The sequence below is a fragment of the Danaus plexippus genome, chromosome Z (genome assembly GCF_018135715.1).
Source record: "Danaus plexippus chromosome Z, MEX_DaPlex, whole genome shotgun sequence".
Classification (NCBI taxonomy): Eukaryota; Metazoa; Arthropoda; class Insecta; order Lepidoptera; family Nymphalidae; genus Danaus; species Danaus plexippus.
The window spans coordinates 13,267,008-13,280,593 of record NC_083559.1 but is presented as its reverse complement, the minus strand read 5'-3'; the positions used below and the strand labels follow the sequence as shown (position 1 = coordinate 13,280,593).

The following is a 13,586-nucleotide window of genomic DNA, read 5'->3' as shown; positions in this document are numbered from 1 at the left end:
TACATATGTATTTCTTCGTTCCTGCCAAATTTCTTTGCAACCCTGCCAAATTACCAAAGGTCCAATACACACGTACAAGTATTAAATAAGGATGAATATATCGGGAAGGATATTTGAAAAACATTGAAAATTTCTTATCTCTCATACTAGAAAATATTGCATTTAACGAAAAATGTCGTCATTTTGATGTATAGATAATCAAAATATGACGAAAAGGCATTTGCAACCGCAACAAAAAGCAATTCCAGCAAGTATCTCATATTTAAAGTGTAATTTTGCAACGGACGCTGTAAACGCGAGACGTTGATGTTATAATTGATGTTCACGATTGCATCGAAATCCTCGCTTCGACCGCACGATTGGGAACTCAGACGATTACAAGAAAAGCGCTGCGGTTATATGTGTGTGACATCTCAAATTTAACTCTACGCTCTTAATCACAGAGTAGAAATTCGCCTGTCCATGATCTAACCCCATTTTCAAGATTAAGTATTTTCGAATGCATTCCAAAGTTCGATAAATACCGCTTCGATAAGTTTAAAAATGAAAGACTTGTAATGACAGATAAAAAAAATAATATTTAATACATGTTTATAAAGTTCAGAAAATACATTCGATATAAAACCTTATCCTATTATATTTGGATGTAAAAAAAAAATATGACCATATAAGAAGACCCTTGGTATCCGATGAAAACGTAAATTTCTAATACAATTTACAACAGAAATTCTTACTTATAGGTATAAAATATTTAACTTAAATATATTTACATGCAAGACTAAACACTAATGCTGATTTGAGCAATCGTAGGTGCAATATGATAGGTTGGGGACTTATTGATATTATTTTATGTGTAGTCCACTAAAAAGTGACTTTTCCTGCTCACGATTCAATCAGCCTAAGCACGTGTATAAGCAAATTAATTAAAAAATTGTCATACAAAAGTCCTCTAAAATTTTATGGCTAATGTGAAAGATATTTTAAGATGATTGTTGCTAGATCACCATGTAACTCTCTAAGTCCTAAAAAAGTTTTAAAATAAAACTATATTTTTAAATAAAGTCAAGTATGTTTTCGATATAATGTTTTTTTTGTTCGTTACTCACCTGTTCCTACAATAGTTTTATATGAATAGTCTAATGGTCGTGGAAATCTTAAAAACCGTAAAACGATACCTAAGTCGCTATATGAATTATTCTACCGTTGGTATGTATGTACATTGGGTGTTAAAATATTGAAAATCAGTCGATGTCGAGGCTTTTAAAACTACTAGTGAAACTGGCGAACATTCCTTTGCTAGGTTTCTTGATGCGCTTCTTCTCGTCCACTTTGAAAATCTCCGATTCGATCAACCAGTCGCGATAATTTTCTTCCATGTTTTTCCTCTGCTCTTCGTGCAATTGCTTGACAGGTGGTTGTGGACCGCCGTAATCTTCCGGCAGATATTCCAAGTCGACAGCAGAAGCCGGGCCTTCAGAGGAGAAGTTAAGCAGATTGAGAAGATTGGAATGTATGAGAGGTTTTACGAGGCACATCACTTGGTTTATGAAGGACACCGTGTGAACCACGTGGATCTTCTTCAGGCGACACGGATGTGCGTTCTGAAAAATAATAAAAAAAAAACATAATATAACATTTCAAATAGGTTTTATATAATATGAATTGAATTTAACATTTCACAGTTAAAGTGGAATAATTATACAAGTTACGAATAATTTTATTCTGGTTTGTATTTGAATCGTTATGTCTAGTCGATTAATCCATCGAAAGCGTATTGAATACGAAATCTGCGAATCATTATCAGGGTTACCCCGAACTAGAAATAGATTAAAGGTAAGGCATCATACACATTGGTATAAAGTTATAGACCAAAAGAACTGACTTAAATCGCTACGATTATTATTATTTCTATGAATATCGATAAAGATAAAACATTTATATTCACATAACACTTTATGTAACAGATATTGTAATTGTTTACTTAATACAAATTATAAAATGTATTCAGGCAGAAGCAGGCGTTGCGTTAGCAGCTTTTTAATGTTTTAATGTTTCCTGAAATCGAGCGGAACACAAACTGGGTCGCATTTTGCTTACAATGGCTGAGCACACTAGCTATGTAAAATACTCTATGCAAATCGTCCTTAATGCGGACGTTTGGAGGGCTAATTAGCAAATTGTGTTTTCAATGGAATAAAGCTGAGCTGTTAATGGTTAGTGCTAATTTTATATTATTAAACTTATTTTAATCTCAATTTTGTATTTTTTTTTTTTTTTTGTTTAAATAATTTTTATTAGGTTAGGTTTATTTATTTATATATTTTGGAGCTCTGATTAATACCTGTATGTAAACCATGAAGGCTCTCAAAGCGGGTAGAGTAACTCTGGTCAGATGACCAAGACTGCAGCCCTTCATGTCGAATATGACTATGTAACCCTCGGAGAGCCTGTCCTCTGACAGCTTGATGTCATTGAACATGCAGAAGACTCGTACAGCATCAGCAAAGTTGAGTTTGCTGTAGTCGGTGTCCGCAAGACGGTACAGCAGGATGTGATAGCCCTCCGGCGATAACTTTGGCAGGGCTACCATATGACTGGAGTAAAGAAAACTAATTGTATCCCTCTATTGATTGAAGTTGAACCCAAGGACTACATAAAATCGTGCTTATGTAACAAAGCATTTATAACAATATAAATACATCAAATGCAAAAACATCGTTTATTTAATTTATATAACACATTTATGCTGACAAAGTCGTAAAAAAAAATCTCGTATATAATGAACGAACGTAATATGTCAAAAGAATTCTACATAAGTATAATTAATAAGTTATTAATTAATCCACCGGTTTATATATAAATATAAACCGGTGGTTTAAATAAATGGCAGATATATCGGTAAGATAACAAATTTAGAGAATCGGTTAGTTTCGATTCTATGTTTAACTGCGGACGTTCAGCCTCCGTTTATCACCAGGTAACCTATTTACGATATGAAAGGTAATGAAACAGCTGTGTCAGTAACATTAATATAGTTAAGAACAAACTTGTAATATGGTTTGGTTAGTGACACATTGAAATAACTTTCTATTATTGGATGCGCTAAATAAATATGACATCGCTGAATTTAGATTTCACTACTTTATACCCATCGTCTTTATATGTTATTTATGTACGTTTGTCGTATTGTAGTTGAATTTCTAATTTGTATGCAAGTGTAATTAATGATCGCAATATATTACCATTACAGACCATTGTTTCAAGTTTTTTTTTTTACACAATTATACATTTAATAACCTATGACATATACACATTTTAACAAGTCGAAGCAAGCTAATGAGTTAGTTTAATTTTATTCTCTATTTAAAATAATATGTTAAAGCATAAACAAGTTTTTCAAATTAGCTCTACTTATATCTCTATGTGGGGAATAGAACAGATTTTAATTTAAAAAAAAAGTTATTAACAGGAAAGATCTGGTATTATTGAAGTATAACTTACGTCATGTCCAATATGAGTTTATTCTTTGGCAGCAGTGGGTCCCGGTTCGTGAAGAGGTCGGGGGAATTATTCCTGAGAGTAAAGTAACACTCGATGGTGTCCTTGGTTTCCTTCACCTTGTAATAGTTGGAGTGGAGAAAGAGGATCACATACTCGTCTGATATGTAAGGCAGGTGAGGCTGGCTTTTCATCCTGCAAAATTGTAAATACGGTTATTGACTTCGGTCCGAATAAAATGGAATTTTCTGGTAGAATAGTTTAATTACTTCTCTGGAATTTTTGTATTACACCAATATGAACATCATCAACACAAATTTTTCAAGGACGTATAACTTTTAAATGAATTAACAAGCCATGCTCGAAGACTCAACTCCACTAACGAGCATTTTGACGAGCAATTGTAATTTTTTTTTTGGTTATACCTTTAGAAAATAAACTCACAATATATAAAAAACAAAATAAATGATTGGTGAATAATAATTAAAAACCAGTTACAATTGACCTTAAACATATTTTAATACCAAAAAGACGTAATGAATCACAGCAAACACAAAGACCTGTACTTGACCTATTCTGAATAAAATAGAACAATTTAAATACCCGCCTAAAAGCAGCCATCTCGACAGATTAAAGCATGGTATAAATAGAGAAATAAAAAATGAAAATATCAGTTAAAATTGTTTTTCATTCAAAGTCACAGTTTCGAAGTCATAAAGTATACAATCTTTTTCTTTCTTAATACTGTACAAAATTAAGCTTGAATTCACATGTACAAATGTCCAATTTAGGCCTTATATTATTATTTATATTATCTGTGAACATTTTTTATGTCATTGTCTAACCCTGACATATATATGATATCAGAAAAATACTCAGAGAAATTTTATAAATTGTACGATATCTCTTTTATAGAACTAAAGTGAAGTGCCAAATTATCGCTGTATTCTATTAAAGAGGTCATACTTTTTTTTAGATCTTTTGTCATTTACGTAAAAAGACCAAGGATCTATGAATTAGTCTTATATTCAAGCAATGAAAGATGTTACGCAACAGAGTTAACAATTTTAAGACTTTTTAAATTTATTCTTAGATAAAAGTTGTTTAACAGAAGAACGCCAATATCCAATAGCTTTCAATCTATTACTATATAATTTATGCACATCGAACGCTTTATACCGCTTTCAACATAGTTGAGATGCATTACGGGAAGAGAAGAGAAGTGTAAATATCTCACTTACCTTCACAAGTTCCTAGCGCTTAGTTAATTTATATTCTACATAGTTGTTAGATAAGATAAAAATAGTTCGTAAATTCTTAGTATATTTGACCTTAATATTTGTTTTTTATTAAGCATCTGTAAAACAGACAATAATTAGTCAAATCACGAATAAGATAACTTAACGAAATAATTTAATGACGGACTTATTTTATATTCCCATTCAGAACCTACATATGTAATTAAAATAGTTTTTATTATTAAAGAAAGTTTCAGAGAATGTAAAATCGTTATCTAAAAATGTAATTTTAGATTCAGTGGTCATGCCATATGAAAATTACGAAATAATTACAGCATGACGATTTCTAAGAACAGTTGAGACGTTTTAAAACTATTTTCAAATATGCTGCAATTATATGACAATTTGATTCGTTGAGAATAAGAAATGAATTATTTTGGCATGCCATTAATGACCTTTTTCAACCATTGAATTTATTGTCATGTTATGAAGCTACCTTCATAAAATCACTTTAGAATTCTTGGTTTTTATAGAAGAAAATCTTTAGTGTTCGATTTTCGTAATCTCCTTTAATCCCAATTTATAAACACTCAAATTGTGAAAGTTGCAAAACAAGAAAAAAGTGGTAATCATTTGGTCCCAATCTTGACTACAGGGTGAATGTATTAAAACTCCATAAAGACCCAGACACCGCTGAGTCATTTCGATGTGTGTGACCTGATGCGGTTCTTATAAAAAAAAAACACCTCTTATGTTGGCAATCGCGGTAGTTTCTTGCGAATTGATTCTTCAAAGTGTTGAGTTCGGTGTTTGACAACTCATAATATGTGATGAATTTTCTCTTAGTCGAATTACTTTTATAAAATAATGCAAGTCACAAGTGAATGACCGAACAAAAAAAAAATTATATTTTAAGCATAAATTATAATGAACTTGAAATTGTTTAACCTTACACGATATCACTACAGACATCCACCGAACAAAACCTTTTTGTTATTTTTATAGTTGATTATAAAAAATTAAAAACGTAATAAGAATTTAAAAAGGAGGATGCGTTTAAATTCAGTTAAATTCTGCATTCAGTTCCATAACCGTCCTTTTTAAAACTTTTCCATGTTAAAAACAATACCTTAGAGTTTAGAGGTTCTTTACTAATTACTAAATAATACATACAGCAGTTCTTGTATACTAACAAATGAAATACAAGTATAGGTATCGCCCATAAAACCTACAGTTTCTAGTTTATCAATCTTAATAAACTATCAAAGATGATTTATAAATGAGAGACTTAATACGTTTTTACAACAGTTACAACTGTCGATGTTTATTTTGACTTGATAGTTATAAAACACTGTCTTTAGCTTAACCGCATTAGTAGAATGGTTAAACGGGTTTGAGTTTATTGAAAGTAAAACAGTAGTTTAGTAGGTATGTAGTAGGTAGGTAGGTAGGTAAGTGCATCTTTATACAACGAAATTGTAATTTAGTGAAAAACCAGAGACAATACAACAGAATATGACCGTCAAATGACACGTCAGAATATTTAGAAGTCAAGTGCTTATGTACTTGGTATGTCTTATTTTGCTTTCTATGGAGAGAAAGTGACCGTGTCCGTTGGAATGCCATTTATGTTTATAAGCATTTCAGGTGTTAATTTATTTGACACGGAATTCGCTGACTAAGTACTCTAATGGTTCCCAAAATAAAATGTTAACTTAACGTCCAGCAACGTTAACTAATCAATCAATGAATGCTATAAAAATTTATTGATCAACATAAACACCTATCCGATTGGCGGTATACGGATCATAATGATTAAGGATACTTTGAAATTCACGAATACTTTTAGTAAGAATAACACAGTGATAGCTCATGCGTGATATATAATACGCACAATGAGTTTCAATTAAACATTTTTATCTGTTCAATTTTCTTATAGAAATGTGACGGATAAATTTGACGTTCCTTAACCACCGCTACGCTACAGTGAAGCGACAAAAATATGAGGAACATCGTCCGTCGACGTAAAATAGTTTATTTAATTTAGAATTTTAATATTGATTTACTACATTCGATACAAATAATACTCTTTCAAATGAATAAGTTCTTGCAATTATTATTTTTTTCTGTTTCTCTATCCTTCAAGTTTTTATACTCTTATTATTAAATTAAATATTTTTCTAAACAATACAGACATCTTTTTCGTTAAGTCTCATATAATTTATTGAGAAATACATTCAGTGTATTTATATATATAAATAATAATAATTGTACATCACTTACCATTCTCTTATTTGCTGTATCTCGTCATCATATCCCTCGGGAAGTGACTTCAGACCGTTCAAAAACGGATGACAATATTTAGTCGCTGACATCCCTATTGTCCCCTTTATAACCTGCAGCATAAAGTATGGTTTTACAAAAATTATATAATTATTTAAATCACTTGTTTATCATTATACCCAAAAAATATATAAAAAAGAATATTCTTGATAGGTCGTATGAGGATTGTATTAATATTCTTAGCAAACACCACGCCCTATTATCGCTTACACACACATAAAGGTTGTATAATGAAATTGATTTAAAGCAGGTTATACTTGGATACATACGAGTATATTAAGAAGTCTTCAAATATTGAAGTTAAATTATTAGTTCGATAGAAACCATATTTTTTATTTCTTGTCTCACCTTCGGAATGGAATAAGTACGTAATTAAAAAAAAAACTTCCTTATTCATTAAAATAATATTTTGTACTTGTCATGTTCTTTATTGATCTGATTTATGTTCCGAATATCGTTTGAAATAAACAGTGTTGAGACTGGAAAATAACAACAGGACGAAATTTTAGGAATCCGTATTGAAAATTATTAAAAATTTTATTATGTTGATAACAAATAGGTTAAGGTTGATTAAACATATATAATATATTTATTCAAAATAGTTTACTTTTGGTTATTAAGCATTTTTTATCTTTTGAACACTTCAATGAATTTAATTAATTAATTGGATAAAACGGTTAAAATGAGTGTTAGACACAACTCATCGTATTGTAGGTGACAAAGGCATTCAAAGTCATGGATTGAATTATTTTTAACCTCCGTTTCAAAAAGAGGTGTGTTATTAGTGACGTTTATGTGTGTGTGCGTGTGTGTACATATCTGTCTGTTACATGGTAGCTCTTTCGATTTCGATGCGGTTTCTTTCATTTGAAGGTCAATTTCCCTACATGATTCTAAGCGATGTTTGGATAATATTTTTCTAGATTTATAAGAATATTCGTTCTTTTCCATAAATACGTAAAGCATTTTGTTTGTATGATTACTCGATTGAGTTCAAACGAGCCAGTGTGATCGTTAAACGACAGTTAATACGTTGGTTTAATATAAGTTATAATAAAATGGTACCTTCTTGATAGTAAGTATCGTTTAGGATCATTATATTACAAACAAGTATGCAAATTATTGTATGCTTAGAGTGATATTCCAATATTTCTCATGCGATATCGAATTATGCAGCAGCGATGCAATGTAATCGAAAATATGATTCTAGTGGAAAACTTTAGTGCGAGTTCTACGTGTAACGGGAACACTTACAGTACATAGTATTCTTTTACATTCATTTAGTTTATAAAGATTCTTTGTTTATATAAACTATACGCGTGTTTGTAAAAAAAATACAAAATTTTCTAAGATTGTCTAGTAAAAATAAATAATTGTACGTAATTATACTTATATAATTATATTATGTGGTGTAATTGAAAATAATGAAAAAAATATATACATTTTTATGTATTTTATCTTTATTATGATATTGAGATAGGATCAGTGGTTCCCTCGATGTCACCTGTCACGATCAGTAGACAGTGGTCACCAGTGGTCACCTTTAAATTCAGAGCAAAAGAAGAAGGCATAAGGTCTGAAAGCCTTTTCACTCAAAAGTCACCATTTTTAATTCTATCTGAGATAATATTACTACTTCTTCGGTGACAACGGCTCACGTGTTAACTAACTTAACTACATGGGCTATAAAGTGTCAGCTCATAAAAATCTTTATTTGTTCTAAAGCTATTTGCTAGTTAACATTTTCATTATTTAATATCATTTGTAAAATTAAAGATAATTAAAATGTAATTTTCAATGGCAAGAAAAACGAACGTAGGTATTCTCGTTTATAATCTATCATATTATCTCGATTCAATACAACCTTCCCGTTTCTATCTAATTCATTTTGTGATATATGTTTCTATAGCAAGAAATTAATTTATATTCTTATACAATTTTAGTTGCGTGCGACTGGAAATGCAACGGAACGCGTTTTATTTGTGATTTCGGGTTTACGTCAGAATCAGCGATGCGAATATTCATTCAGGCAGAACACACGGAACACTTTCTTTGGTAATCGGTAATTGCATAAATGCGTGTGCCAAATGTTTTGTGTGCGTAACATTTTTCGCACAATATTTTGTAAAAAGCGAAGATATATATTACATAAGGGCTAAGGCATCACGTCTTATATGAAAAGGGAATACATTGTGACATCCTAAACATATCTATATTATTTATTAGAAAATATAAATTGCAAAATTTAAAGTAAATTATGCACTTATGTCTTACTTACTCTTTATATCTATACAATGGGACAAACAAAGTTTAAACGTTGAAGAACAATTTAAGATTATTGTTGACTAATCTTTTTAAATGTGATTGTTGGGAGGCATTTTATTTTATACATACAGCATACAATTGCATATCTTTGGGTCATGGCTGCTCTTTGTTAAAAAAAAAAATATGCAATTTAACCTGTCATTATGGTCGTTCATATTTTACAATAATTTGAAGTCTGTACTCTCATATGGTATGATTACAACTCAAAATCATCTTACGCACTTATAAGGAATAATTTCAATTAATTTTAAACGATTTATACATGTACTTGCAACACAGCATTCTTTTGGGTCCTTCGAAATTATTTTTGAATATTGGTTTTGCCTGTATATTTTGTTAACTTGATTTTGTTGTTTAAACTTACTTTTACGTAATATATAAACACATTGCCATTGCGCTGTATCGAAACAGATTACAGATTCTTTGATGGAATAAAAATCTGATGTTCTTTCAAGCTAAAATTCGTTACAAAAACATGAATTAAAAAATTATTACTAATTTAAAAAAATTGTTGAAATAAAAATTTTAACGAAAACCAAATCAATTCAGAGCTCTGACAACAAATCGATTTTTATTTTAAAACAATCAAAGATACAAGAAAGGCAGGTGTTCGTTAAGAAAGAATTCCAAATGAACTAAAATCGTAATAAAATTTTGCACACGTAGTGTTCCTCGTCTATCTTTAAAAAATAGACTTTATAGAAATAATTTATAATAAATACATCGATTATTTGATGCTGTCAGATCTGATGTCTGTTCAGAAATCAACTCAATAATTTTAACACTACTACGATAAAACGGTAAATCTGCAAACGGTAAGTACATAAGAATAGGGTCACGTGCTATTTAAATTTATAGTCCAATCTAGAAAAGCATTAGAAATATTACACATATGTTATTTAACATTTTATAGTCTGTGCAGTAAAATAATAAAATTTATATTCAAATGTCAGACGTAAATTCATTTCAATTATTGGATCTCACTGATAAAAAAATTTTGGTTTTAGTTGCAATATAAAGCTTTAGCCATTACAATTTTATTATTTCAAACAATAATACAATTACGAAAAACCAACCTTCTGTTGCTTAAAATATATATATTTTTTAAATGTACTTTAGATATCAGTACTTCATATATAATTTAAATAATTGACAACAGATACGTAATTGATCTCATGGTGACACAATTAAGGTATTCACCTCAATAAATTGAGCCAATGTCAATCGATCCGACAATAATAAGTTCACGTCAGACATTAAAGCAATATGTCGACGATTGTTTTAAAGGGTACACAATTATTTTTCGATATTACTAAAAAAAAAATACAAATTGGCAAATAAAAATGACAGTCAATATTGATTAATAGTAAATGATATTTTGTAAAGTAATAATTTTTATGGTTTCCTTTTTTCATGTTGAAAACGTAAATCCTAATATTTGCGAAACATTAAAATTTTACTCGTCATTTGAAATAAATGGTTTCAACGGTAATTAACAATCAATCATTAAGTAGTTATTCTGTAATACATTTATAATGTCATAATAAATATATTGCTTGTCGAATAGAGTCTAAAACCGGACGTTGAAAAAGTTTCCTCATTGAAGATCGCTTCTCTTTTTTTCTACATTAGAAGCAAACGAAGCAAAACCATAATTTGGTAATTTAATCCATTGTACTATGATCTTAATTTTAATTACTTTACTCATTGTATTTATATTTTTAACAAAAAAATTATTAAAAAGGGCACCTACTAATAATATATTATATATTAAATAAATATAAAAAAAAAAACGGGTTGATAAATTTCTAGAGCATAATTATATCCTTTAATGTATTTATAACACAGATCATATAATTTTTACTGTTATTAAAGCGATATAATTGTTTAACATAAAGTCTATATATAATAGGTATATAAAATGACGTGTTAAAAACTTTAAAATGACACAGTAATACAATAACAAGACGTAATTCTATCTTATGAATATTTTACTTTGTATGTGTTTTGTCTGTGTGTAATAAGACTGTGAAAAACATACACAAAAACTATATTTTTTGTTTCTACTTAGTTATGTACTTGTACTTATTTATGTTTTATGTAGAAACAACATTTTTTTAGTCAAAAATCTGGCAACAAACAGTTTTTTGTAACTGGTACATCGATTTTTTTTTTATCTAGAATTTTTGTCACATTAAACAATACGATTAATTTATTTTCATGAGCTGATATTGAATCATAATTATTAAATCCCAGCTTACTTTAAGCTGTTTAGAGAACACAATCTTCTCCCATCAGTTTTATGTTTATAACTTTTATAAGTTAAAAATTCCATATACCAACTTATATTATTAAGGATACTCAGTGCTTTCGAGCTTGCTTTATCTTTGACCAACGGTCAAGGATTATATCATTATCATCATTTAACTGTAAAAACGATTTAATAAATTAATTTATACTTGACATATTTGCATTGCCTCTCTGTGAACTTTAAAGGAAAGGGCATTGATAAGTTCTCGATAAAGTTTAATTGTATCATTAAATTTTATTACAAATAATATAAATACTTTTTTGTGTTTCCTTTACATATTGTTTAAATGATTTTACAGTTCTTCATCCGTAGCGTGACCAGTACGTGTAACTAGCGCGTAACTGGTCCTATTTCCTTGTCAGTGTATGATTTTATGAATGCAATCGCTATTATTTTATCATTATTGTACTTATTTGAAGACATTTATGAAATATTATAAAGCCTTGCCACGCTCAAGTTGTACATTATACCTATTTATTGAGGCAAATTAGACGAAAAGAAAAATTAAAGAAGTTGAAACCTAAATTTAACGTTCCTGCAAATATTTATACTTTATATGTTAAAACAACATCTATCCCTCTACATTCCACTATCGACGGCTATGTTGACACACGTAACAAAAAAACAAACAAAGCCAAAAGTGAAAACATGACGACGCTAGCGTTCGAAATTCGAAAATTGTGTTACATTTACTTTTTGTGGAAAGTTAACATAAAAACATATATGCACAAGGCTTTTATGCCAAAATAATAAGCATATAAAAAAATGACCATGACTTATCAAATTAAGTTTTTTGTATTACCTAATCTTTGGTTAAACCTCATCGTGGCTCATCTTACGTTGGACATTTCGAACATACGATTTCAAACATGGGGTCCCTGACCGCTGAGCGTACCAAATAATTATCTCAATATAATACCGCCTGTATAAAGGTGTATATTAAGAGCCTTATGTTTTAATCTTAGTGCATTGTTATTAGGTCGTCGGAACAAACTAGTGCTATAAAGTCCGGTATTTTAAGTCAAAATACTTCTACGTCATTTTCTAATACTGATCAAAAAGTTATACTACTTGAAGGTGTGACAATTTCAACTATAAAAGTTAATCTTCAATTTTTTACTTTGATTCCCCTTTTTTAAATATATTATAATATAAGGACATTCTGTTGTCTCTTAAAATTTGTAAGTAAAATGAACATTTTCAGATGAATACCTATCATCAGTTAGTTTGTGTTGTAAACTCAATAGAGATAGTCTCATTATTTTTTTTAATATACATATATGTATCAGTAATTTATAAACAAAAAAGGCAAATAATTGGATGAAGACGAAATCTCGCACTAAGGGCCGTACCTCAGTTTTTGTAACTTAGAAAAGAAAGTTCTGGACATCAAGATTTAAACACATTTCTTAAAACAAACAAAAAAGTTTATACCTCAAACTAGTGTATAAAACAACTGTTACAGACATCCATATACTAAATATAACTAAACATATTATGACAATTATATATATATAAATTCATAAAATCGCTACAGCCATGCGTAAGAGTCACAGAGTGACCGAAAATGATAAAATGCGATGTTTTCTTACCGAAAAAATTAACCTCGCAGCACGAACGAGTCCACTAACGGTACTTAACACTATACCAACCGATGAGGCGTGTGCGTTCTTTGGCACACCGCTTACGACTGTACAACTAAACCTTATACAAATGAATGCCGGAATAAAAAGTTAACTTTCTATCATCCGATTCGCGGATACCAGGTGCGGTCGCAGTGGACGTCTTCGTACGCGATTTATGGGAATTAGGAAGTATGTGCACCACGAATACTTCGTACGAGTTTCGGTACAAGCTCATTGTCGAAAAAG

At 29.9% G+C, this 13,586-nt stretch overlaps 1 protein-coding gene across 1 annotated transcript; it reads right to left on the bottom strand.

Moving 5' to 3' along the window:
* Positions 1-558: 558 nt before the first annotated feature.
* LOC116777799 (uncharacterized) lies at positions 559-13,423 on the bottom strand. Its single transcript, XM_032671518.2, has 5 exons — positions 13,308-13,423; positions 7,020-7,132; positions 3,502-3,693; positions 2,342-2,594; positions 559-1,601 (listed from the first exon to the last, which is right to left on the bottom strand). Exons 2-5 carry the CDS (start codon positions 7,109-7,111, stop codon positions 1,242-1,244), a joined length of 897 nt encoding a protein of 298 aa, XP_032527409.1. The 5' UTR covers positions 7,112-7,132; positions 13,308-13,423; the 3' UTR covers positions 559-1,241.
* Positions 13,424-13,586: the final 163 nt, after the last annotated feature.

Excerpts from the sequence above, each read along its gene's own strand:
- LOC116777799 (XM_032671518.2), bottom strand. The coding sequence starts at position 7,111 with ATGTCAGCGACTAAATATTGTCATCCGTTTTTGAACGGTCTGAAGTCA. Across the intron at positions 3,694-7,019 it reads ATACAGCAAATAAGAGAATG|GATGAAAAGCCAGCCTCACC; the intron begins GTAAGTGATGTA and ends ACAATTTTGCAG. Across the intron at positions 2,595-3,501 it reads AAACTCATATTGGACATGAC|TCATATGGTAGCCCTGCCAA; the intron begins GTAAGTTATACT and ends TCTTTACTCCAG.